This window comes from Nerophis lumbriciformis, linkage group LG01 (assembly GCF_033978685.3).
Source record: "Nerophis lumbriciformis linkage group LG01, RoL_Nlum_v2.1, whole genome shotgun sequence".
Lineage (NCBI taxonomy): Eukaryota > Metazoa > Chordata > Actinopteri > Syngnathiformes > Syngnathidae > Nerophis > Nerophis lumbriciformis.
The window spans coordinates 297,602-324,853 of record NC_084548.2 but is presented as its reverse complement, the minus strand read 5'-3'; the positions used below and the strand labels follow the sequence as shown (position 1 = coordinate 324,853).

At 36.4% G+C, this 27,252-nt stretch overlaps 1 protein-coding gene across 1 annotated transcript in view; it reads left to right on the top strand.

The window, feature by feature from the left end:
* abcc4 (ATP binding cassette subfamily C member 4 (PEL blood group)) overlaps nucleotides 1-27,252 on the top strand; it is a 135,172-nt gene that overhangs the window by 58,089 nt on the left and 49,831 nt on the right. Inside the window, exons 7-10 of the mRNA XM_061973616.2 lie at nucleotides 1,817-1,906; nucleotides 7,992-8,155; nucleotides 18,813-18,938; nucleotides 25,140-25,389. Coding sequence (XP_061829600.2) covers nucleotides 1,817-1,906; nucleotides 7,992-8,155; nucleotides 18,813-18,938; nucleotides 25,140-25,389 — 630 coding nt within the window. The remainder of the gene's footprint in view (nucleotides 1-1,816; nucleotides 1,907-7,991; nucleotides 8,156-18,812; nucleotides 18,939-25,139; nucleotides 25,390-27,252) is intronic.

Sequence of the window (27,252 nt, the reverse complement as noted above, 5' to 3'; positions counted from 1 at the left end):
AATAGTTATTAAAATAAAGACAACACATTGACTGAGGAGAAGATGTGTCCAAACGTTTGCCCTGTACAGTATATACAGGTAAAAGCCAGTAAATTAGAATATTTTGAAAAACTTGATTTATTTCAGTAATTGCATTCAAAAGGTGTAACTTGTACATTATATTTATTCATTGCACACAGACTGATGCATTCAAATGTTTATTTCATTTAATTTTGATGATTTGAAGTGGCAACAAATGAAAATCCAAAATTCCGTGTGTCACAAAATTAGAATATTACTTAAGGCTAATACAAAAAAGGGATTTTTAGAAATGTTGGCCAACTGAAAAGTATGAAAATGAAAAATATGAGCATGTACAATACTCAATACTTGGTTGGAGCTCCTTTTGCCTCAATTACTGCGTTAATGCGGCGTGGCATGGAGTCGATGAGTTTCTGGCACTGCTCAGGTGTTATGAGAGCCCAGGTTGCTCTGATAGTGGCCTTCAACTCTTCTGCGTTTTTGGGTCTGGCATTCTGCATCTTCCTTTTCACAATACCCCACAGATTTTCTATGGGGCTAAGGTCAGGGGAGTTGGCGGGCCAATTTAGAACAGAAATACCATGGTCCGTAAACCAGGCCCGGGTAGATTTTGCGCTGTGTGCAGGCGCCAAGTCCTGTTGGAACTTGAAATCTCCATCTCCATAGAGCAGGTCAGCAGCAGGAAGCATGAAGTGCTCTAAAACTTGCTGGTAGACGGCTGTGTTGACCCTGGATCTCAGGAAACAGAGTGGACCGACACCAGCAGATGACATGGCACCCCAAATCGAAATCGAGGTCCCAGAGTCTGGAGGAAGACAGGAGAGGCACAGGATCCACGTTGCCTGAAGTCTAGTGTAAAGTTTCCACCATCAGTGATGGTTTGGGGTGCCATGTCATCTGCTGGTGTCGGTCCACTCTGTTTCCTGAGATCCAGGGTCAACGCAGCCGTCTACCAGCAAGTTTTAGAGCACTTCATGCTTCCTGCTGCTGACCTGCTCTATGGAGATGGAGATTTCAAGTTCCAACAGGACTTGGCGCCTGCACACAGCGCAAAATCTACCCGTGCCTGGTTTACGGACCATGGTATTTCTGTTCTAAATTGGCCCGCCAACTCCCCTGACCTTAGCCCCATAGAAAATCTGTGGGGTATTGTGAAAAGGAAGATGCAGAATGCCAGACCCAAAAACGCAGAAGAGTTGAAGGCCACTATCAGAGCAACCTGGGCTCTCATAACACCTGAGCAGTGCCAGAAACTCATCGACTCCATGCCACGCCGCATTAACGCAGTAATTGAGGCAAAAGGAGCTCCAACCAAGTATTGAGTATTGTACATGCTCATATTTTTCATTTTCATACTTTTCAGTTGGCCAACATTTCTAAACATCCCTTTTTTGTATTAGCCTTAAGTAATATTCTAATTTTGTGACACACGGAATTTTGGATTTTCATTTGTTGCCACTTCAAATCATCAAAATTAAATGAAATAAACATTTGAATGCATCAGTCTGTGTGCAATGAATAAATATAATGTACAAGTTACACCTTTTGAATGCAATTACTGAAATAAATCAAGTTTTTCAAAATATTCTAATTTACTGGCTTTTACCTGTATATACAAACTGTACTGTCCATTAAAAACTCAACTTCCATTACAGTCGTGAGAACGGAACTCAAATGTGCTCCAACAAAACATCCTTTGTTTCGTCACTCCATTTCCATGCTTCTGCACACCATTTTGTATTAGACTTGGTTTCTAATCTAAATGGTGATTTGACTTGTATGTTTCTTTCCCTAGGCTCTGTGCCTCAGCAGTTACGCCATGGGAAAGACCACCACTGGCCAGATTGTCAATCTCCTATCAAATGACGTCAACAGGTTTGATGATGTATGTTCATGAAAATATCATCTCTGTCGTGACCATTGTTATGTGCTACTACATGCTTGTCTCATGGCTTTTGTTTATTTGAGTTTATTCAGACAGATAATACAAACCCCGTTTCCATATGAGTTGGGAAATTGTGTTAGATGTAAATATAAACGGAATACAATGATTTGCAAATCCTTTTCAACCCATATTCAATTGAATGCTGTCATGTCTGTGTAATCATGTTTTGTTTTAAGTCATGTTTTGTTTAGTTATAGGACTCTTTAGTTTCTGTCTTTTCACTCCCTTGTCTTGTTTCCATGATTACCCCATTAGTTTCACCTGTTCCACGTTTGGACTCATTGTGCACTCTTGATTGTCACCATAGCAACCCGTTAGTTTTCACCTCTCACGTCACGCACCTGTTTCACGTCTTGAGCCACGCACCTGTTTTCGTTAATCATGTCTGTAGTATTTAAGTTCAGTGTTTTTCAGTTTGTCTTTCTGACGACCTCACCACATTTATGCTCTGTCCATTCTTTCCATGTCCATTCTTCATGCAACTATTTTTGTCCAAGCCAAGTAAGTTTTTGTTCCATGTTTATAGTCTTTTTGGTTTCATAGTTTGTTCTCCGCCATTGTGCGTGTTTTTTCGTTTGTACTTTTTTGCTATAGTCTTTTGGTTTCATAGTTTATTCTCCGCCACTGTGCGCGCTTTTCGTTTATTCTTTTTTTTTTTGATAATAAATAAATCATGTACCTTCATTCCCGTCTCGCCCGTGCCAACTTTCCGTTGCATCCCGGAAAAGCAAACATCCAAGACCAAGTCATGACAAATGCACTACAAAGACAAGATATTTAAAGTTCAAACTCATAAACTTTTTTTTTTTTTTTAATAATTAACGGAATCAACGGAAAGGGCATGTTCACCACTGTGTTACATCACCTTTTCTTTTAACAACACTCAATAAACGATTGGGAACTGAGGAAACTAATTGTTGAAGCTTTGAAAGTGGAATTCTTTCCCATTCTTGTTTTATGTAGAGCTTCAACAGTCCGGGGTCTCCGCTGTCGTATTTTACGCTTCATAATGTGCCACACATTTTCGATGGGAGACAGGTCTGGACTGCAGGCGGGCCAGGAAAGTACCTGCACTCTTTTTTTTTTACGAAGCCACGCTGTTGTAACACGTGCTGAATGTGGCTTGGCATTGTCTTGCTGAAATAAGCAAAACCTGTATGTACCTTTCAGCATTAATGGTGCCTTCACAGATGTGTAAGTTACCCATGTCTTGGGCACTAATACACCCCCATACCATCACACATGCTGCCTTTTACACTTTGCATCGATAACAGTCTGGATGGTTCGCTTCCCCTTTGGTCCGGATGACACAATGTCAAATATTTCCAAAAACAATTTGAAATGTGGACTCGTCAGACCACAGAACACTTTTCCACTTTGCATGAGTCCATCTTAGATGATCTCGGGCCCAGAGAAGCAGGCAGCGTTTCTGGGTGTTGTTGATAAATGGCTTTCGCTTTGCATAGCAGAGCTTTAACTTGCACTTACAGATGTAGCGACCAATTGTAGTTACTGACAGTGGTTTTCTGGAGTGTTCCTGAGCCCATGTGGTGATATCCTTTAGAGATGGATGTCGGTTTTTGATACAGTGCCGTCTGAGGGTTCGAAGGTCACGGTCATTTAATGTTGGTTTCCGGCCATGCCGCTTACGTGGAGTGTTTTCTTCAGATTCTGTGAACCTTTTGATGATATTATGGACCGTAGATGTTGAAATCCCTAAATTTCTTGCAATTGCACTTTGAGAAACGTTGTTCTTAAACTGTCTGACTATTTGCTCACGCAGTTGTGGACAAAGGGGTGTGAATATGGGTTGAAAAGGATTTGCAATTCATTGTATTCCGTTTATATTTGCATCTAACACATTTTCCCAACTCATATGGAAACGGGGTTTGTAGTAGGGGTGTAACGGTACGTGTATTTGTATTGAACCGTTTCGGTACGGGGGTTCCTGTTCGGTTCGGAGGTGTACCGAACGAGTTTCCACGCGGACATATTAAGTAGCGTAACGCACGTTGTGTAAACAATGCACACCGAGGCGCAACACACGGCATGCTAGCAGCTAACGGGCTAGGATAGACTGACCATACGTCCTCTTTTGCGGAGCTGTCAGGGCGGAGTTTCTTAAATGCCTCAAATGTCCAGCATTTTGAGTTAGGGTTGCGTGTATTTTTAATGGACGTTCAGGGTTAAGAAGGGGTTAAAAACAAAACAAACAGCAGCATTGGTGAGGGAGGGGCAGAGACAGAGAGAGAGAGAGAGAGTTATGATAAACGCGCATGCGTCGCCAGGCTTTATCACATTTAATTTGTTATTATCTATAGCAGGGGTGTCAAAAGTGTGCCCCGGAGGCCATTTGCAGCCCACAGCTAATGTTTTAAAGGCCCATGACACATTCTAAAAATACTATTAAAATAAACAAAACATAAGAAAAGTGAAATAAAAAAGTTTAAAGGTTAAATGTAATTTAGAAAAAGTTGACTAATAAAACAAAGCAGTTTTTTTTTCTTTCAAACTGTCATTGCTCAAAAAAATAATATTGAATCAAAATCAATGTTGTTATGAATTATTGACCTATCCAAGGTTCCCATTACTTCACATCAAATATTACACTAAGGAAAATATTTTTGGTGGAAGATTTTGCAAATTTGGTAAATAAATAACCCAAAAATGTATATTTTGTTTTCTTACTGTACCGAAAATGAACCGAACCCGTGACCTCTAAACCGAGGTACGTACCGAACCGAAATTTTTGTGTACCATTACACCCCTAGTTAATAGTAGTCGAGTCGCTATCACCAGTTTTTGCTTTTTTGAACCAGACTAATTGTTGTCCAACTATACCTGCATGTTCTGTCAGGTTTAAGCACAGAACTTTCTATTAGACAGAACAAGAAGCAAGGAATCAGGCAGAGACAGAGTTCAATTTTGCTCTGCACACTAGAGATGCGCGGATAGGCAATTATTTCATCCGCAACCGCATCACAAAAGTCGTCAACCATCCGCCATCCACCCGAACTAACATTTAATCAAAACCGCACCCGCCCGTTGTTATATATCTAATATAGACGATGAAAGGCATTAGTGAGGTTATAAAGCTTTTGCCTGTTAAAGAAAGGAGACTGATCCAATGCAGCAGAGACATTCAATGCGTGTCACGCTGTCACGGCCCAGACGCACACCAGTGCGCAATCATCTGGGAGCCGCGCTGAGCGCACCTCCAAGCGCGCTCGCGCCACTCAAACTGCTGCAGGCAGCTGCGTTCTATCTTGTTTTAACATCCTGTGGCACTCTTCTGGGATCACGGCGGACGAAACTGCTCATGCTCAGGGTGTTTGTGGAGGTTCGGGGTTTTGCACAAATGTGATGCACCAATGTTAGATGTCCCGGTTTTGTGACTGTCGTAGACATAAACAGCGTCGCAGCTCTTGCAAATCACGTAGCCAGCATTACTATCATCCTGATTTACAACCTCATAAAAACGAGTCCACGCTGAACTTTTCTGGCCTTTTTTCCCCCTGGTCTTTAGTATTCCCTTTTTTTAGTTTGTCGCGTACCACGTTTGCTGCCGGCGTTGCCATCTCTTTTTGCTCGTTTTTCGTATGTGGGTAACAACATTTAACTATGTATATATTAGAGATGCGCGGATAGGCAATTTATTTCATCCGCAACCGCGTCAGAAAGTCGTCAACCATCCGCCATCCACCCGATGTAACGTTTGATCAGAACTGCACCCGCCCGCCATCCGCCCGAAGTTTTATTTACGGAGGCAATAATTGAGCATGGATTTCCAATCGCACTGGCTGATCACATGGGACAGTTAAATGTTTGTAATGCAACCTTTAAAAATCATTACGCGGTGATCGCGGTCCCAAAAATAAACTTTTCTTGCATGATAATGTCCAGAAAAATTCGCTTTATATTACTATAGAGTCCTTTTAACGAATGAGTTTGATGGTTTATCACAAACCTTAAATGAAAGAAGTCCTTTGTTCTCCTGCACCATGCGCGCGTGCGCTTTGGCCTTGCTTCGTGTTTGGTGCGCAATCCTGTCGGCTGTATTTCACAGCACGACATACTGTTAAAAGTGTTTATACTATTTATGCTTTCAAGTCCAAGTTGAAGAAATCTTGTTAAACGTTGACAGCATAACTACCAAAATACAGAAGTATGTCCTTAATATTTTTGCAGTGCTATTTCTGTTGAAAAGTTCAAATGATTACATTAGAGATGTGATGTGCCACTTTTCAAGTGTCTGATGGCTTCAATTCAGTTTCATGAATTCTTCATATTTTGAATTCTTTTGAAAGACTTACAAAAAAACTACATTTGAATTGTAATTCCATGCTATTGACAGGACTATTCATTTGAATGAAGTTAGCTTACCATGTTTACAGTATGATAATTGTGATAGAAATGTGAATTTTAGGCACAGAATATTTTTTACAATTGAACAAGGCAGTAGATTATACAAGCTTGGACAGAAAGTTAATAATGACACCAATTTTTTTTTTTATGGAATTGTTTAGTACTGTTTTACCATTTGTTTACTGTAAAAAGTGTTTATACTTTCAATTAACAAATTGAAGTCTTGTGAAAGGTTGACAGGATAACTGGCATTAACTGTCAAAATAATTTCAAACTATTGAAGTTAGCTTACAGAATAAACATGTCAATCAACCCATATGATTTTTGCTGTAATATTTTTGTTTTGAAAAGTCACTGTGACTGATAGAAAAGTGATGGTTTTAGCATCATTTTAACCTGTCTGAATGCTAATAATCATTTTGCGTCGGGGGGCGAAGCCCTGAACCCTCCACCAGGACTTTGTCCTGGACCTACCGGGGCCTGCGGCCCTTGGACCCTGGCTACTAGGTTTTTCTGATTTCAAAAGTTGGCAGGTATGGTGAGGTTATAAAGCTTTTGCCTGTTAAAGAAAGGAGACTGATCCAATGCAGCACAGACTTTCGCGTGCCACGCTGTCACGACCCAGACGCACACCAGTGCGCAATCATATGGGAGCCGCGCTGAGCGCACCTCCAAGCGCGTCTCGGGGGAAGGGGCCTCGGTCCCGTCCCTTCTCCGCTCCGTAAAAGTGTCCATCTCTTTTCTTTTTTCTTCTTCTGTTGTGGCATATGCTGCAGGTGCCTGCTCGTTTTTCGTATGTGGGTAACAACATTTAACTATGTATATATATTTCCGAATTGGTTTAACTGCCACCCGCAAAAAAAAAAAAAAAAAAATCTAATTAATCCGCCCGACCCGACCCGCGCGCGGATAAAATCTTTTTTTTTTTCATTTCATCCGCCCGATCCGCGGATAATCTGCGGACTCCGCGGTTGTGCCCGCAAACCGCGCATCTCTAGTATATATATTTCCGAATTGGTTTAACTGCCACCCGCCTGAATCTATTTAAAATCTTTTTTTTTTTATTTCAACCGCCCGACCCGACCCGCAGATAAAATCAAATTTTTTTTTATTTCAACCGCCCGACCCGCGGATAATCCGCGGACTCCGCGGTTGTGTCCGCAAACCGCGCATCTCTACTGCACACTCAATTACAGTCTCACCCTACGCTCTGAGGAACAGCCCACGTGCTCCTCTATGTATTTAGTTTAGGAGTTCCCTAGTTACATGGCTGAGGCTGCGTCTAAAGGGAGGGGTCACACATTATGCGAGCAGCTCAGTACGCACAATACGTGATTATTCAGAACGGAATGTGCTTGGGGGCCTTGTGATTTCGCCCTGTCTTTGCTTTGTCTGCCCGGTGTGGCTTTATCTTCGTCGAGGTACTTGAGGTCCGTCCTTGGCTGTTAGCAGGCTGAAAGACAGAAAACATCTGCGGCGAGGCAACTCCTAACTTGCAGTGGAAGATAACAAGTTGTGCGCTTTTGCACGAAAAGAAAAAGTACAGCTGGAGCACAATAGATAATAACTTGAGCAACGGCCTTTAAGCATAAGAGTTGTGTGATGACTTATATATAATTATTCTAATATTTTCACTTTGTTGTTTTCTTTTCTGCAACAGGTGACGATCTTCATCCACTTCCTGTGGGTGGGGCCCTTGCAGGCAGCAGTGGTGGTGGGCTTGCTGTGGCAGGAGATCGGGCCGTCGTGCCTGGCAGGCATGGTGGTCATCCTGTTCCTGATGCCCGTGCAGACCTTGTTCGGGAGGCTCTTTTCCAAGTTCAGGTAGCACCCACTTCATTCCACAGAAATACACCCATGTAACCACATGACCATTTCATGTCACAGTTATTATTACTGTCACGGTATTGTTGAATGTGCTCAAAAAGTACGTACACACTATGGCACTAAGGCAACACATGACGCAAGTGTCTATATTAGCTATATTAGCCTACTATCAAAATGACTTTAAACGTCTTATATAAGTGTTATAATGAAGACAACACATGATGTAAGTGTCTATATTAGTTATATTAGCCTACTATCAAAATGACTTTAAAAGTCTTATATAAGTGTTATAATGAAGGCAACACATGATGTAAGTGTCTATATTAGCTATATTAGCCTACTATCAAAATGACTTTAAACGTCTTATATAAGTGTTATAATGAAGACAACACATGATGTAAGTGTCTATATTAGTTATATTAGCCTACTATCAAAATGATTTTAAAAGTCTTATATAAGTGTTATAATGAAGGCAACACATGACGTAAGTGTCTATATTAGCTATATTAGCCTACTATCAAAATGACTTTAAAGGTCTTATATAAGTGTTAAAATGAAGGCAAAACATGATGTAAGTGTCTATATTAGCCTACTATCAAAATGACTTTAAACGTCTTTATAAGTGTTATAATGAAGACAACACATGATGTAAGTGTCTATATTAGTTATATTATCCTACTATCAAAATGACTTTAAACGTCTTATATAAGTGTTATAATGAAGGCAACACATGATGTAAGTGTCTATATTAGTTATATTAGCCTACTATCAAAATGACTTTAAACGTCTTATATAAGTGTTATAATGAAGACAACACATGATGTAAGTGTCTATATTAGCTATATTAGCCTACTATCAAAATGACTTTAAAAGTCTTATATAAGTGTTATAATGAAGGCAACACATGACGTAAGTGTCTATATTAGCTATATTAGCCTACTATCAAAATGACTTTAAACGTCTTATATAAGTGTTATAATGAAGACAACACATGATGTAAGTGTCTATATTAGCTATATTAGCCTACTATCAAAATGATTTTAAAAGTCTTATATAAGTGTTATAATGAAGGCAACACATGACGTAAGTGTCTATATTAGCTATATTAGCCTACTATCAAAATGACTTTAAACGTCTTATATAAGTGTTATAATGAAGGCAACACATGACGTAAGTGTCTATATTAGCTATATTAGCCTACTATCAAAATGACTTTAAACGTCTTATATAAGTGTTATAATGAAGACAACACATGATGTAAGTGTCTAAATTAGCTATATTAGCCTACTATCAAAATGACTTTGAAAGTCTTATATAAGTGTTATAATGAAGACAACACATGATGTAAGTGTCTATTATAATTATATTAGCCTACTATCAAAATGACTTTAAAAGTCTTATATAAGTGTTATAATGAAGGCAACACATGATGTAAGTGTCTATATTAGCTATATTAGCCTACTATCAAAATGACTTTAAACGTCTTATATAAGTGTTATAATGAAGACAACACATGATGTAAGTGTCTATATTAGTTATATTAGCCTACTATCAAAATGATTTTAAAAGTCTTATATAAGTGTTATAATGAAGGCAACACATGACGTAAGTGTCTATATTAGCTATATTAGCCTACTATCAAAATGACTTTAAAGGTCTTATATAAGTGTTAAAATGAAGGCAAAACATGATGTAAGTGTCTATATTAGCCTACTATCAAAATGACTTTAAACGTCTTTATAAGTGTTATAATGAAGACAACACATGATGTAAGTGTCTATATTAGTTATATTATCCTACTATCAAAATGACTTTAAACGTCTTATATAAGTGTTATAATGAAGGCAACACATGATGTAAGTGTCTATATTAGTTATATTAGCCTACTATCAAAATGACTTTAAACGTCTTATATAAGTGTTATAATGAAGACAACACATGATGTAAGTGTCTATATTAGCTATATTAGCCTACTATCAAAATGACTTTAAAAGTCTTATATAAGTGTTATAATGAAGGCAACACATGACGTAAGTGTCTATATTAGCTATATTAGCCTACTATCAAAATGACTTTAAACGTCTTATATAAGTGTTATAATGAAGACAACACATGATGTAAGTGTCTATATTAGCTATATTAGCCTACTATCAAAATGATTTTAAAAGTCTTATATAAGTGTTATAATGAAGGCAACACATGACGTAAGTGTCTATATTAGCTATATTAGCCTACTATCAAAATGACTTTAAACGTCTTATATAAGTGTTATAATGAAGGCAACACATGACGTAAGTGTCTATATTAGCTATATTAGCCTACTATCAAAATGACTTTGAAAGTCTTATATAAGTGTTATAATGAAGGCAACACATGACGTAAGTGTCTATATTAGCTATATTAGCCTACTATCAAAATGACTTTAAACGTCTTATATAAGTGTTATAATGAAGACAACACATGATGTAAGTGTCTAAATTAGCTATATTAGCCTACTATCAAAATGACTTTGAAAGTCTTATATAAGTGTTATAATGAAGGCAACACATGACGTAAGGTTCTATTAGTTATATTAGCCTACTATCAAAATGACTTTAAACGTCTTATATAAGTGTTATAATGAAGACAACACATGATGTAAGTGTCTATATTAGTTATATTAGCCTACTATCAAAATGACTTTAAATCTTATATAAGTGTTATAATGAAGATAACACATGATGTAAGTGTCTATATTAGTTTTATTAGCCTACTATCAAAATGACTTTAAAGGTCTTATATAAGTGTTAAAATGAAGGCAAAACATGATGTAAGTGTCTATATTAGCTATATTAGCCTACTATCAAAATTACTTTAAAAGTCTTATATAAGTGTTATAATGAAGACAACACATGATGTAAGTGTCTATATTAGCCTACTATCAAAATTACTTTAAACGTCTTATATAAGTGTTATAATGAAGGCAACACATGATGTAAGTGTCTATATTAGTTATATTAGCCTACTATCAAAATGACTTTAAAAGTCTTATATAAGTGTTAAAATGAAGGCAACACATGATGTAAGTGTCTATATTAGCTATATTAGCCTACTATCAAAATGACTTTAAAAGTCTTATATAAGTGTTAAAATGAAGGCAACACATCATGTAAGTGTCTATATTAGCTATATTAGCCTACTATCAAAATGACTTTAAAAGTCTTATATAAGTGTTAAAATGAAGGCAACACATGATGTAAGTGTCTATATTAGTTATATTAGCCTACTATCAAAATGACTTTAAATCTTATATAAGTGTTATAATGAAGATAACACATGATGTAAGTGTCTATTAGTTTTATTAGCCTACTATCAAAATGACTTTAAAGGTCTTATATAAGTGTTAAAATGAAGGCAACACATGATGTAAGTGTCTATATTAGCCTACTATCAAAATGACTTTAAAAGTCTTATATAAGTGTTATAATGAAGGCAACACATGATGTAAGTGTCTATATTAGTTATATTAGCCTACTATCAAAATGACTTTAAATTTTACTGTAATAACAGTTTTTTATTTATTTAAAGTTAATATGCTGTAAAAAAAAAAAAAAAAAAAAACATGAATTTAACCCCTAAAATCTACAGTAAACAATTAGATGGTTAACTTGCTTTGAGATCATAGTTCAAGCAGATATCTACAGCATTTGTTTGAACTTTAACCCCAAAAATTGTTTGGAAAGTATGACCATACAATATTTGTTGCAATCTTGGTTATTATTAAAAGTTGAAAAAATTTGCAATTACCGTATTTTTCGGAGTATAAGTCGCTCCGGAGTATAAGTCGCACCGGCCGAAAATGCATAATAAAGAAAGGAAAAAACATTTATAAGTCGCATTTTTTGGGGAAATGTATTTGATAAAAGCCAACAGCAAGAATAGACATTTGAAAGGCAATTTAAAATAAATAAAGAATAAAGAATGTACGTTATATGAGGCATAAATAACCAACTGGTATGTTAACGTAACATATTATGGTAAGAGTCATTCAAATAACTATAACATATAGAACATGCTATACGTTTACCAAACAATCTGTCACTCCTAATCGCTAAATCCCATGAAATCGTATACGTCTAGTCTCTTACGTGAATGACATCAATAATATTATTTGATATTTTACGCTAATGTGTTCATCATTTCACACATAAGTCGCTCCTGAGTATAAGTCGCACCCCCGGCCAAACTATGAAAAAAACTGCCACTTATAGTTTTTATCCGTCCAAACGGGAAGAACAAATCCATTTAGTAATCAGAGATGTTTTTTTTCCAGGCCTTCAAGGGCCATATAAAATGATGCGGCGGGCCAGACCTGGTCCTCGGATCTTGAGTTTGATACCCGATGGCTAGTGGATCCCAAAAATGCAAAATACAGGCAGGAGTAAAACAAACATTATCTTTATTGCTCAAGACGGGGGTAAAGGGCAACACTAAAGTAGATAACAAAAAATGATGGTGCATAAAAGGAACACAAGATTGAAAAATGCAGCAACAGGTCAAATGTAATAAAGAAGAACAGCGCAGAGGAAGACTATACTGGTAGGAAGGTCTTCCTGAAAACAGGAGAATCCAGAGCATGAACTCAAAGTCCTGTGTCCATGAGGAGTAACTAGCTAGTGGCTTCCTGCATGTACATGTGCTTAAATAGGCCAGGTAATGATGCACACCTGAAGGAGTGGTTAAGTCTGGAACAGAAACACAGGGGCGCTAACACAGAAAAAGGCAAGACACGAAGGAAAAACCAATGAACTGCTCCAAAACACTGAACACCCAAATGGTCTTACCGCCCAAACAAGAATGTGACAAGTGCTGTCACAATAGTGTGTGACAGCACCTCAGATTATGTTGTCTTGTTGTGCATCATATTTTGTTTGTTGTTTTACATCATATTTTGTTTGTCTTGTTTTGCATCATATTTTGTTTGTTGTTTTCCATCATATTTTTTTTGTGTTGTTTTGAATCATATTTTGTTTGTGTTGTTTTGCATCATATTTTGTTTGTTTTATATCATATTTTGTTTGTGTTGTTGTGCATCATATTTTGTTTGTTGTTTTGCATCATATTGTGTTTGTCTTGTTTTGCACCATATTTTGTTTGTTGTTTAGCATCATATTTTGTTTGTCTTGTTTTGCATCATATTTTGTTTGTGTTGCTGTGCATCATATTTTGTTTCTTGTTTTGCATCATATTTTGTTTGTTGTTTTGCATCATATTTTGTTTGTCTTGTTGTGCATAAAATTTTGTTTTTGTTTTCCATCATATTTTGTTTGTCTTGTTTTGCATCATATTTTGTTTGTTGTTTTGCATCATATTGTGTTTGTCTTGTTGTGCATCATATTTTGTTTGTGTTGTTTTGCATCATATTTTGTTTGTGTTGTTTTGCATCATTTTTTGTTTATTGTTTAGCATCATATTTTGTTTGTTGTTTAGCATCATATTTTGTTTGTTGTTTTGCATCATATTTTGTTTGTTGTTTTCCATCATATTTTGTTTGTTGTTTTCCATCATATTTTGTTTGTGTTGTTTTGCATCATATTTTGTTTGTGTTGTTTTGCATCATATTGTGTTTGTTGCTTAGCATCATATTTTGTTTGTGTTGTTGTGCATCATATTGTGTTTGTCTTGTTGTGCATCATATTTTGTTTGTTGTTTTGCATCATATTGTGTTTGTCTTGTTTTGCACCATATTTTGTTTGTTGTTTTCATCATATTTTGTTTGTTGTTTTCCATCATATTTTGTTTGTGTTGTTTTGCATCATATTTTGTTTGTCTTGTTTTGCATCATTTTTTGTTTATTGTTTTGCATCATATTTTGTTTGTGTTGTTTAGCATCATATTTTGTTTGTCTTGTTTTGCATCATATTTTGTTTGTGTTGCTGTCCATCATATTTTGTTTCTTGTTTTGCATCATATTTTGTTTGTTGTTTTGCATCATATTTTGTTTGTCTTGTTGTGCATAAAATTTTGTTTGTTTTGTTTTGCATCATATTTTGTTTGTCTTGTTTTGCATCATATTTTGTTTGTTGTTTTCCATCATATTTTGTTTGTTTTCCATCATATTTTGTTTGTGTTGTTTTGAATCATATTTTGTTTGTGTTGTTTTGCATCATATTTTGTTTGTTTTCTATCATATTTTGTTTGTGTTGTTGTGCATCATATTTTGTTTGTTGTTTTGCATCATATTGTGTTTGTCTTGTTTTGCACCATATTTTGTTTGTTGTTTTCATCATATTTTGTTTGTTGTTTTCCATCATATTTTGTTTGTTTTGTTTTGCATCATATTTTGTTTGTCTTGTTTTGCATCATATTTTGTTTGTTGTTTTGCATCATATTTTGTTTGTTGTTTTGCATCATATTGTGTTTGTTGTTTTGCATCATATTGTGTTTGTCTTGTTGTGCATCATATTTTGTTTGTTGTTTTCCATCATATTTTGTTTGTCTTGTTTTGCATCATATTTTGTTTGTTGTTTTGCATCATATTTTGTTTGTGTTGTTTTGCATCATATTTTGTTTGTGTTGTTTTGCATCATGTTTTGTTTATTGTTTAGCATCATATTTTGTTTGTGTTGTTTAGCATCATATTTTGTTTGTCTTGTTTTGCATCATATTTTGTTTGTCTTGTTTTGCATCATATTTTGTTTGTTGTTTTCCATCATATTTTGTTTGTTTTCCATCATATTTTGTTTGTGTTGTTTTGAATCATATTTTGTTTGTGTTGTTTTGCATCATATTTTGTTTGTTTTCTATCATATTTTGTTTGTGTTGTTGTGCATCATATTTTGTTTGTTGTTTTGCATCATATTGTGTTTGTCTTGTTTTGCACCATATTTTGTTTGTTGTTTTGCATCATATTTTGTTTGTCTTGTTGTGCATCAGATTTTGTTTGTTTTGTTTTGCATCATATTTTGTTGTTTTCCATCATATTGTGTTTGTCTTGTTTTGCATCATATTTTGTTTGCTGTTTTCCATCATATTTTGTTTGTATTGTTTTGCATCATATTTTGTTTGTTGTTTTCCATCATATTTTGTTTGTGTTGTTTTGCATCATATTTTGTTTGTGTTGTTTTGCATCATTTTTTGTTTATTGTTTTGCATCATATTTTGTTTGTGTTGTTTAGCATCATATTGTGTTTGTTGCTTAGCATCATATTTTGTTTGTCTTGTTGTGCATCAGATTTTGTTTGTTTTGTTTTGCATCATATTTTGTTGTTTTCCATCATATTGTGTTTGTCTTGTTTTGCATCATATTTTGTTTGCTGTTTTCCATCATATTTTGTTTGTATTGTTTTGCATCATATTTTGTTTGTTGTTTTCCATCATATTTTGTTTGTGTTGTTTTGCATCATATTTTGTTTGTGTTGTTGTGCATCATATTTAGCTTGTTGTTTAGCATCATATTTTGTTTGTGTTGTTGTGCATCATATTTAGGTTGTTGTTTTGCTGTATAGTTTTTTTTTTTTTTTGCATCATATTGTGTTTGTCTTGTTTTGCATCACATTTTGTTTGTGTTGTGCATCATTTTTGTTTGTTTTTTTGCATCATATTTTGTTTGTCTTGTTTTGCATAATTTTTTGTTTGTGTTGTTTAGCCTTATATTTTGTTTGTCTTGTTTTGCATCATATTTTGTTTGTGTTGTTTAGCATCATATTTTGTTTGTCTTGTTTTGCATCATATTTTGTTTGTTGTTTTGCATCATATTTCGTTTGTGTTGTTTTGCATCATATTTTCTTTGTGTTGTTTTGCATCATATTGTGTTTGTCTTGTTTTGCATCATATTTTGTTTGTTGTTTTCCATCATATTTTGTTTGTGTTGTTTTGCATCATATTTTGTTTGTGTTGTTTTGCATCATTTTTTGTTTATTGTTTTGCATCATATTTTGTTTGTCTTGTTTTGCATCATATTTTGTTTGTCTTGTTTTGCATCATATTTTGTTTGTTGTTTTGCATCATATTTTGTTTGTTGTTTAGCATCATATTTTGTTTGTGTTGTTGTGCATCATATTTTGTTTGTCTTGTTTTGCATCATATTTTGTTTGTCTTGTTTTGCATCATATTTTGTTTGTTGTTTTGCATCATATTGTGTTTGTCTTGTTTTGCATCATATTTTGTTTGTTGTTTTCCATCATATTTTGTTTGTGTTGTTTTGCATCATATTTTGTTTGTGTTGTTTTGCATCATTTTTTGTTTATTGTTTTGCATCATATTTTGTTTGTGTTGTTTAGCATCATATTGTGGTTGTTGCTTAGCATCATATTTTGTTTGTGTTGTTGTGCATCATATTTAGTTTGTTGCTTAGCATCATATTTTGTTTGTGTTGTTGTGCATCATATTTAGTTTGTTGTTTAGCATCATATTTTGTTTGTGTTGTTGTGCATCATATTTAGTTTGTTGTTTTGCTGTATAGTTTGTTTGTTTTTTTTGCATCATATTGTGTTTTTCTTGTTTTGCATCATATTTTGTTGGTGTTGTGCATCATTTTTGTTTGTTGTTTTGCATCATATTTTGTTTGTCTTGTTTTGCATCATTTTTTGTTTGTGTTGTTTAGCCTTATATTTTGTTTGTCTTGTTTTGCATCATATTTTGTTTGTGTTGTTTAGCATCATATTTTTTTTGTCTTGTTTTGCATCATGTTTTGTTTGTGTTGTTTAGCATCATATTTTGTTTGTCTTGTTTTGCATCATATTTTGTTTGTGTTGTTTTGCATCATATTTTGTTTGTTTTCCATCATATTTTGTTTGTGTTGGTTTGCATCATATTGTGTTTGTCTTGTTTTGCACCATATTTTGTTTGTTGTATTCCATCATATTTTGTTTGTTGTTTTCCAGCATATTTTGTTTGTGTTGTTTTGCACCATATTTTGTTTGTGTTGTTTTGCATCATTTTGTGTCTATTGTTTTGCATCATATTTTGTTTGTCTTGTTTTGCATCATATTTTGTTTGTTGTTTTGCATCATATTTTGTTTGTGTTGTTTTGCATCATTTTGTGTTTATTGTTTTACATCATATTTGTTTGTCTTGTTTTGCATCATATTTTGTTTGTGTTGTTGTGCATCATATTTTGTTTGTGTTGTTTAGCATCATATTTTGTTTGTGTTGTTTTGCATCATATTTTGTTTGTTGTTTTGCATCATATTTTGTTTGTTGTTTAGCATCATATTTTGTTTGTGTTGTTGTGCATCATATTTTGTTTGTCTTGTTTTGCATCATATTTTGTTTGTCTTGTTTTGTATCATATTTTGTTTGTCTTGTTTTGCATCATATTTTGTTTGTCTTGTTTTGCATCATATTTTGTTTGTGTTGTTGTGCATCATATTTTGTTTGTGTTGTTTAGCATCATATTTTGTTTGTGTTGTTTTGCATCATATTTTGTTTGTGTTGTTTTGCATCATATTTTGTTTGTGTTGTTTTGCATCATAATTTGTTTGTTGTTTTGCATCATATTTTGTTTGTGTTGTTTTGCATCATATTTTGTTTGTGTTGTTTTGCATCATATTTTCTTTGTTGCTTAGCATCATATTTTGTTTGTGTTGTTTTGCATCATATTTTGTTTGTGTTGTTTAGCATCATATTTTGTTTGTCTTGTTTAGCATCATATTTTGTTTGTTGTTTTGCATCATATTTTGTTTGTTGTTTTGCATCATATTTTGTTTGTGTTGTGCATCATATTTTGTTTGTGTTGTGCATCATATTTTGTTTGTCTTGTTTTGCATCATATTTTGTTTGTCTTGTTTTGCATCATATTTTGTTTGTGTTGTTGTGCATCATATTTTGTTTGTGTTGTTTAGCATCATATTTTGTTTGTGTTGTTTTGCATCATATTTTGTTTGTTGTTTTGCATCATATTTTGTTGTTTTGCATCATATTTTGTTTGTGTTGTTTTGCATATGTTGTTTGTGTTGTTTAGCATCATATTTTGTTTGTGTTGTTTTGCATCATATTTTGTTTGTGTTGTTTTGCATCATATTTTCTTTGTTGCTTAGCATCATATTTTGTTTGTGTTGTTGTGCATCATATTTTGTTTGTGTTGTTTAGCATCATATTTTGTTTGTGTTGTTTTGCATCATATTTTGTTTGTTGTTTTGCATCATATTTTGTTTGTTGTTTTGCATCATATTTTGTTTGTGTTGTGCATCATATTTTGTTTGTGTTGTGCATCATATTTTGTTTGTCTTGTTTTGCATCATATTTTGTTTGTTGTTTTGCATCATATTTTGTTTGTTGTTTTGCATCATATTTTGTTTGTGTTGTGCATCATATTTTGTTTGTGTTGTGCATCATATTTTGTTTGTCTTGTTTTGCATCATATTTTGTTTGTCTTGTTTTGCATCATATTTTGTTTGTGTTGTTGTGCATCATATTTTGTTTGTGTTGTTTAGCATCATATTTTGTTTGTGTTGTTTTGCATCATATTTTGTTTGTTGTTTTGCATCATATTTTGTTGTTTTGCATCATATTTTGTTTGTGTTGTTTTGCATCATATGTTGTTTGTGTTGTTTTGCATCATATTTTCTTTGTTGTTTTGCATCATATTTTCTTTGTTGTTTTGCATCATATTTTAGTTTGTGTTGTCATATTCCACTCACTGTGCCCCCCCCCCCCCCCCTCTGGTCTGCAGGAGTAAAATGGCCGTCCTGACAGACTGCAGGATCCGCACGATGAACGAGGTGGTTTCTGGCATAAGGATCATCAAGATGTACGCCTGGGAAAAACCCTTTGCTGCTCTGGTGTCGGATGTCAGAAGGTAAAGAGGAAAAAGAATGTAACCTCACAAAAAGGAGAAATGCGTGTCAACAGGTTTGCAAGTGTTAGGTAAACGTGTGAGGATTTTCGAACACATGCCTTTGTGGACTCACTCTCTCTCCTTAGGTCACACACCACAGCTGCATCAAATAGGATCCTACACACTTGGCTAAATAGGGCCCGCGGGCCACATGCGGCCCATTAAGATTTTCAATCCTCCCCGCCGGATGTTTTACATCATATTTTTACACCTTTAACATCGAAACTGTATTTGCCATTTTGATGTGCAGTGATGCTTTTAAATGGCCGTAAGTCTTCAACTATAGGAAGTATTTCAATGGTTAAAATCTGCACTTTTGGGTGTCATACACTGCAAAAAGTCAGTGTTCAAAAACAAGAAAAAACTAGTCCTAAGTGTCCCAATACTTTTGTCAAGTTTTAGTCCCAAGTGTCCCAATACTTTTGTCAAGTTGTAGTCTTAAGTGTCCCAATACTTTTGGCCAGTGTAGGTGTCCCAATACCTTTGTCCAGTGGTAGTCCTAAGTGTCCCAATACTTTTGTCCAGTTTTAGTCCTAAGTGTCCCAATACTTTTGTGAAGTAGTTGCCATAAGTGTCCCAATACTTTTGTCAAGTTTTAGTCCCAAGTGTCCCAATACTTTTGTCAAGTTGTAGTCTTAAGTGTCCCAATACTTTTGGCCAGTGGTAGTCCTAAGTGTCCCAATACTTTTGTCCAGTTTTAGTCCTAAGTGTCCCAATACTTTTGTCAAGTAGTTGCCATAAGTGTCCCAATACTTTTGTCCAGTGTAAGTGTCCCAATACTTTTGTCCAGTTTTCGTCCTAAGTGTCGCAATACTTTTGTTCAGTGGTATTCGTAAGTGTCCCAATATTTTTTTCCAGTGTAAGTGTCCCAATACTTTTGTTCAGTTTTCGTCATAAGTGTCCCAATACTTTTGTCTACTTGTAGTCCGAATTGTCCCAAGACTTTTGTCTAGTGTACCTACCTTGTCTGCATTGTGTGGGCACGCTGGTGCTTCCTGCTTTTAAGCAGCCTTCTTGAAAAAACAGCAGCATCAGCGCAGCGGCTCTTTGAAGGGTCATAAAATCAAAACCGGAGCCGGTATTAAAACTCTTTCGATAGCTTTTAATCAAAAGGGTTCCATCTCTCTCCTGTGTTAGTTTGAAGCCGAAACGACAAACACGCTCAGAGGAGATAATGTTTGAAGAAAGGTGACCGGTTTTTACAAAAATGTTGTGTTGAAGGGGGAATAGCAAACTTCCTGTAGATTTCTGCTGGGGGTTGTCAATTTATGAAATGTAGGTCTAAGTCAGACCTACGGAGAGGTTTTTGTTTCATGTCTCTCCGACCTTCCCAGTGGGAGTTACAGGCAGTTTTGTAATTTTTTCTTCCGAGGAGCAGTTTTTTCTCCCGTTTTATTCAAAAATTGCTCTAGAGCGCAATTTTTAAATTTGGGGTTAGGTTTTTTTATTAGATCGCAATTTTTGCCAGTCCTGATGTGTGCGTTCAGTTTGGTGAGTTTTGAAGCGTGTTAAGGGGGTCAAATTACAGCTCAAAGAGGCAAAAGTTACTGTTTTTACTCAAATTTAGTGTTGAAGGGGGAATAGCAAACTTCCTGTAGATTTTTGGCCGAGGAAAAAATACAAAAATGAGGGGTATTTTATTTGAACTAAGCAAAATTATCTGCCAATAGAACAAGAAAGACTTTCCAAAACAAGTAAAATTAAAGCTGCAAGCAGCATTGGTCGGGCCCGCATTTTTGGCAGGTGCTAGTCCTAAGTGTCCCAATACTTTTGTTCAGTTTTCGTCATAAGTGTCCCAATACTTTTGTCTACTTTTAGTCCGAATTGTCCCAATACTTTTGTGTAGTGTACCTACCTTGTCTGCATTGTGTGGGCACGCTGGTGCTTCCTGCTTTTAAGTAGCCATCTTAAAAAAACAGCAGCATCAGCGCAGCGGCTCTTTGAAGGGTCATAAAATCAAAACCGGAGCCGGTATTAAAACTCTTTCGATAGCTTTTAATCAAAAGGGTTTCATCTCTCACCTGTGTTAGTTTGAAGCCGAAACGACAAACACGCTCAGAGGAGATAGATTTTGAAGGAAGGTGACCGGTTTTTACAAAAATGTTGTTTTGAAGGGGGAATAGCAAACTTCCTGTTGATTTTTGCTGGGGGTTGTCAATTTATGAAATGTAGGTCTAAGTGAGACCTACATAGAGGTTTTTGTTTCATGTCTCTCCGACGTTCCCAGTGGGAGTTACAGGCAGTTTTGTCTATTTTTTCTTCCGAGGAGCAGTTTTTTGTCCGTTTGATTAAAAAATTGCTGTAGAGCACAATTTTTAGATTTGGGGGTAGGTTTTTTCATTATATCACAGTTTAAGCCAGTCCTGATGTGTGTGTTCAGTTCGGTGAGTTTTGAAGCATGTTAAGGGGGTCAAATTACAGCTCAAAGAGGCAAAAGTGACTGTTTTTAGTACTTTTTTGTCTTGAAGGGGGAATTGCCAACTTCCTGTTGATTTTAGCCCGAAGATGTACAATTGAAAAATGTAGGTCTAAGTCAGACCTACATAAAGGTTTTTGTTTCATGTCTCTCCGACCTTCCTAGTGGGAGTTACAGGCAGCGTAGTTTTAACTTCTTCCTAGGGGGCGCTAGAGCGCAATTTTGAGTTTTGGGGTTTGTTTTTTTCATTAAAAGGCAATTTTCGCAGGTCCTGATGTGTGGGTCAAATTTGGTGAGTTTTGAAGCATGTTAAGTGGGTCAAATTAGTGCTCGAAGAGGCGGCGGAAGAAGAAAGAAAGAAAGAAAGAATAATAAAACCTTAGAATAACAATAGGTCCTTATGTCCCATTGCATAAGGACTCCCACAGAGTCCTTTTGCAATGGGCCATGGCGGGCCCTAAAAATACAAAAATGAGGGGTATTTTACTTGAACTAAGCAAAATTATCTGCCAATAGAACAAGAAAATTTGGCTTGTCTTGTTTTGCATAAATTTGCTGAGTTCAAGTAAAATATCTCTCATTTTTGTATTTATTTTCTTGTTTTTGAACACTGACTTTTTGCAGTGCAAAGATGAAAGTTATCTGAACAAAAAACACCAACCAACCAAGCTTGCATACCTGCCAACTACTCCGGTTTTTCCCGTAATTAGTACGGTTTTCATCAACCTATTCCGGGTTACGGTTGCAGTGATAAAAAATACGGTTTTTCATTAATTACATTTTTATTTTTATTTTTTTAAAGTTTTGTTCACGAAATCGCGTAACAACAATGACAATCGACACTGCTTCCCGTAACTTCCTATCGAGCCATTCCGAATGCCATGCGCGAGGCTATTTATAGCACCGCTGCCAAGCACGAGGCACCAGTTGCCATTGTTTCCAAACGAGCGAACGATCATGGAATCAGCCGGAGGAAAAATCGCAAACGAGTCTTAAACCGAAAAGAAAACTGCAGTCATTCCGTGAAGAATATTCAAAAGCCTATCCGGGAATAATTATCCGTTCCAAAAAAGGGTGAAAACTACGCGAATTGCACCTTGTGCAGACAAGATTTTTCGATCGGACACGGAGGAATTAGCCATGTAAAAGACCACGTTGGGTAGGGCTGGGCGATAAAACAATAACAATATATATCGCGATAGACATGTGATCAATATCAATAGAAAATGGGGTCGATAGAACGTTCGATAATTTCACTGAGTTCTGTTAGAAAAAAATATGAAGAACTGCCGAGCCGGAACCACACGGCATTCTGGGGAGTGTAGACAGAGGAAGGGCTTTGGCCTCTCAACCTGTCACGGCCGAGCCTGAACCGCAAGGCATTCTGGGAAATGCTAACAGGAAAAAAAAAAAAAAAAAGCAACAACGGCGAGCTGACGATGAGGAGTGAAACAAAACGGGAAAATATGGCGTCACATTAGTGCCAAAAATCCGAGCGCATAAAAACTGTTATCGCGCGCTGATTCTCCACTTCGTGCGCGCGCGCAACACCCTTTTGGCGCTGATTCTCCACTTAGTGCGCGCGCGACACCCTTTTGCGAGAAGACAACAAACACCATAATCACATCTTTCAGCCAGAACTGGTCCACCAGCAATAACATTATTTTATATTTTCACTTCTTCTTCAACATTTGTTTTCTAATTTATGGAATTTCTTTTGATTTAGCCATAAAATTAATGAAATAATCTTTGAATTTTGTTTTTAAAATGTTAAAAATAGCTTTTAATAATGTATTCTGAAACAGTTTAAAATAATCAGAGAACTGACTAACACTGACCCTACACAACTATGTTGCACAATTAAGTCTTTTTTTTTAAAGCGAAAGAGGTAATTTCAACAGGTGCAGCATCCTATGTCATATCTACATGTAATAAGATTTGTAACAAGGCAAACCGTTTGTAAATTGGTGGAAAATCGAGCAAGTTATGGTAATTTAATTAGTACATGTACCATTGACATCAATGTAATGATTGAGGCTAGATGTCCGAGGTAAGATGGCTACAACGTTGCTACGCTGGAGAATGATTGGTCGTATGAAAAATGCTCAGAGCCAATCAGAAAGAAGGGGCCGTCTAAGCATACCCGCCCCCAAAGTGCCAAAAAGAAACATGACAGCGCGAGGAGAGATGCCAGGAGTACACACAGAGCGCACAGACCGAGACGGCGTGCGCGCAGAAAGGCACCGCGCGCGCGCAAAAAGGCACCACGCGTGCGCAAAAGGGTGTCGCGCGCGCGCACGAAGTGGAGAATCAGCGCGCGATAACAGTTTTTATGCGCTCAGACTTTTGGCACTAATGTGACGCCATACGAGTGGAACAGCACCAAAGCGGCAACAACAGACCACCATCGAGAGGTACTCGGCAGCAGTGCCATACGACAAAAATTCAAAACGTTATAAAGAAATAACGGATGCAGTGGTCGATCAATTAGCGAAGGACATGCTACCTACTTATATTTAAAATAAAAGTATTTAAATTCAGCCTTTATTTAGAATAGGGTTTTTTTTTAATCAATAATTATCGATATCGACTGATATGAAACACTTATATCGTGATAAATTTTTTAGTCATATCGCCCAGCCCTAATGTTGGGACAAAAAAACACAAGTCTAATGCCGTTGCCTAAATTTGGATTTTAGCCACAAAAAGGTAATGACACCAATGTTATCTATTGGAATTGTTTAGTACTGTTATACTGTTAAAAGTGTTTATACTATTTATGCTTTCAAGTCCAAGTTGAAGAAATCTTGTTAAATGTTGACAGCATAACTACCAAAATACAGAAGTATGTCCTTAATATTTTTGCAGTGCTATTTCTGTTGAAAAGTTCAAATGATTACATTAGAGATGTGATGTGCCACTTTTCAAGTGTCTGATGGCTGCAATTCATTTTCATTCATTTTTCATATTTTGAATTCTTTTGAAAGGCTTACAAAAAAAAACTACATTTGAATTGTAATTCCATGCTATTGACAGGACTATTAATTTTAATGAAGTTAGCTTACCATGTTTACAGTATGATAATTGTGATAGAAATGTGAATTTTAGGCACAGAATATTTTTTTACAATTGAACAAGGCAGTAGATTATACAAGCTTGGACAGAAAGTTAATAATGACACCAATTTTTTTTTTTTTAATGGAATTGTTTAGTACTGTTTTACCATTTGTTTACTGTAAAAAGTGTTTATACTTTCAATTAACTAATTGAAGTCTTGTGAAAGGTTGACAGGATAACTGGCATTAACTGTCAAAATAATTTCAAACTATTGAAGTTAGCTTACAGAATAAACATGTCAATCAACCCATATGATTTTTTGCTGTCATATTTTTGTTTTGAAAAGTCACTGTGACTGATAGAAAAGTGATGGTTTTAGCAACATTTTAACCTGTCTGAATGCTAATAATCATTTTGCGTCGGGGGGCGAAGGAACCCCCCACCAGGCCCCTGGACCCTGGCTACTAGGTTTTTCTGATTTCAAAAGTTGTCAGGTATGAGCTTGGCAGAGACAACCAATGCCAGTTTCAAAGTAGATTTTGCTCGCAGCCGTCGTATTTGATTTTGTCCTCATGCTGTCTCATTACTGTTTGGAACCGGTTCCAGTCATGTGGCTTTTAATTTCTGCGTTCCTCTCCCCATCATCATTTCCATTATCACCAGTATCATCTGCCTCCATTTCTCTGTAGGAAGGAGAGCAACCAGGTCATGCGGAGCTCGTACTTGCGTGGCCTCAACATGGCCTCCTTCTTCTGTGCCAGCAAGATCATAGTCTTCATCACCTTCACCCTCTACGTCCTGCTGGGGAACACCATCACGGCCAGCCGCGTCTTTGTCACCGTGTCGCTGTACTCGGCGGTGCGTCTCACCGTCACGCTCTTCTTCCCCAACGCCATCGAGAAGCTGTTTGAGACCCGCGTGAGCATCCAGAGGATAGAGGTCCGTCACCGTCTAGTCCTCTTCCCCGGACTCCGACTCATTTCAGTTGAAATCCGTAATACAAACAACAAAAGCAGTGAAGTTGTGTAAATGGTAAACAAAAAGAGAATACAACAAATCCTTTTCAACTTATATTCAATAGAATAGACCGCGAAGACAAGATATTTCATGTTCACACTGACAAACTTTAGCTCATTTGGAATTTGATGCCTGCAACATGTTTCAAAAAAGCTGGCACAAGTGGCAAAAAAGAGTGATAAAGTAGAGGAATGCTCATCAAAGACTTATTTGGAACATCCCACAGGTGAACAGGCTAATTGGGTGCCATGATTGGGTATAAAAGTAGATTCCATGAAATGCTCAGTCGTTCACAAACAAGGATTGATTGATTGATTGAGACTTTTATTAGTAGTTTGCACAGTGAAGTACATATTCCGAACAATTGACCACTAAATGGTAACACCCGAATACGTTTTTCCACTTGTTTAAGTCGGGGTCCACTTAAATAAATTCATGATACAGATACAGGTAAAAGCCAGTGAATTAGAATATTTTGAAAAACTTGATTTATTTCAGTAATTGCATTCAAAAGGTGTAACTTGTACATTATATTTATTCATTGCACACAGACTGATGCATTCAAATGTTTATTTCATTTAATTTTGATGATTTGAAGTGGCAACAAATGAAAATCCAAAATTCCGTGTGTCACAAAATTAGAATATTACTTAAGGCTAATACAAAAAAGGGATTTTTTAGAAATGTTGGCCAACTGAAAAGTATGAAAATGAAAAATATGAGCATGTACAATACTCAATACTTGGTTGGAGCTCCTTTTGCCTCAATTACTGCGTTAATGCGGCGTGGCATGGAGTCGATGAGTTTCTGGCACTGCTCAGGTGTTATGAGAGCCCAGGTTGCTCTGATAGTGGCCTTCAACTCTTCTGCGTTTTTGGGTCTGGCATTCTGCATCTTCCTTTTCACAATACCCCACAGATTTTCTATGGGGCTAAGGTCAGGGGAGTTGGCGGGCCAATTTAGAAGAGAAATACCATGCTCCGTAAACCAGGCACGGGTAGATTTTGCGCTGTGTGCAGGCGCCAAGTCCTGTTGGAACTTGAAATCTCCATCTCCATAGAGCGGGTCAGCAGCAGGAAGCATGAAGTGCTCTAAAACTTGCTGGTAGACGGCTGCGTTGACCCTGGATCTCAGGAAACAGAGTGGACCGACACCAGCAGATGACATGGCACCCCAAACCATCACCCAACCATGCAAATTTTGCATTTCCTTTGGAAATCGAGGTCCCAGAGTCTGGAGGAAGACAGGAGAGGCACAGGATCCACGTTGCCTGAAGTCTAGTGTAAAGTTTCCACCATCAGTGATGGTTTGGGGTGCCATGTCATCTGCTGGTGTCGGTCCACTCTGTTTCCTGAGATCCAGGGTCAACGCAGCCGTCTACCAGCAAGTTTTAGAGCACTTCATGCTTCCTGCTGCTGACCTGCTCTATGGAGATGGAGATTTCAAGTTCCAACAGGACTTGGCGCCTGCACACAGCGCAAAATCTACCCGTGCCTGGTTTACGGACCATGGTATTTCTCTTCTAAATTGGCCCGCCAACTCCCCTGACCTTAGCCCCATAGAAAATCTGTGGGGTATTGTGAAAAGGAAGATGCAGAATGCCAGACCCAAAAACGCAGAAGAGTTGAAGGCCACTATCAGAGCAACCTGGGCTCTCATAACACCTGAGCAGTGCCAGAAACTCATCGACTCCATGCCACGCCGCATTAACGCAGTAATTGAGGCAAAAGGAGCTCCAACCAAGTATTGAGTATTGTACATGCTCATATTTTTCATTTTCATACT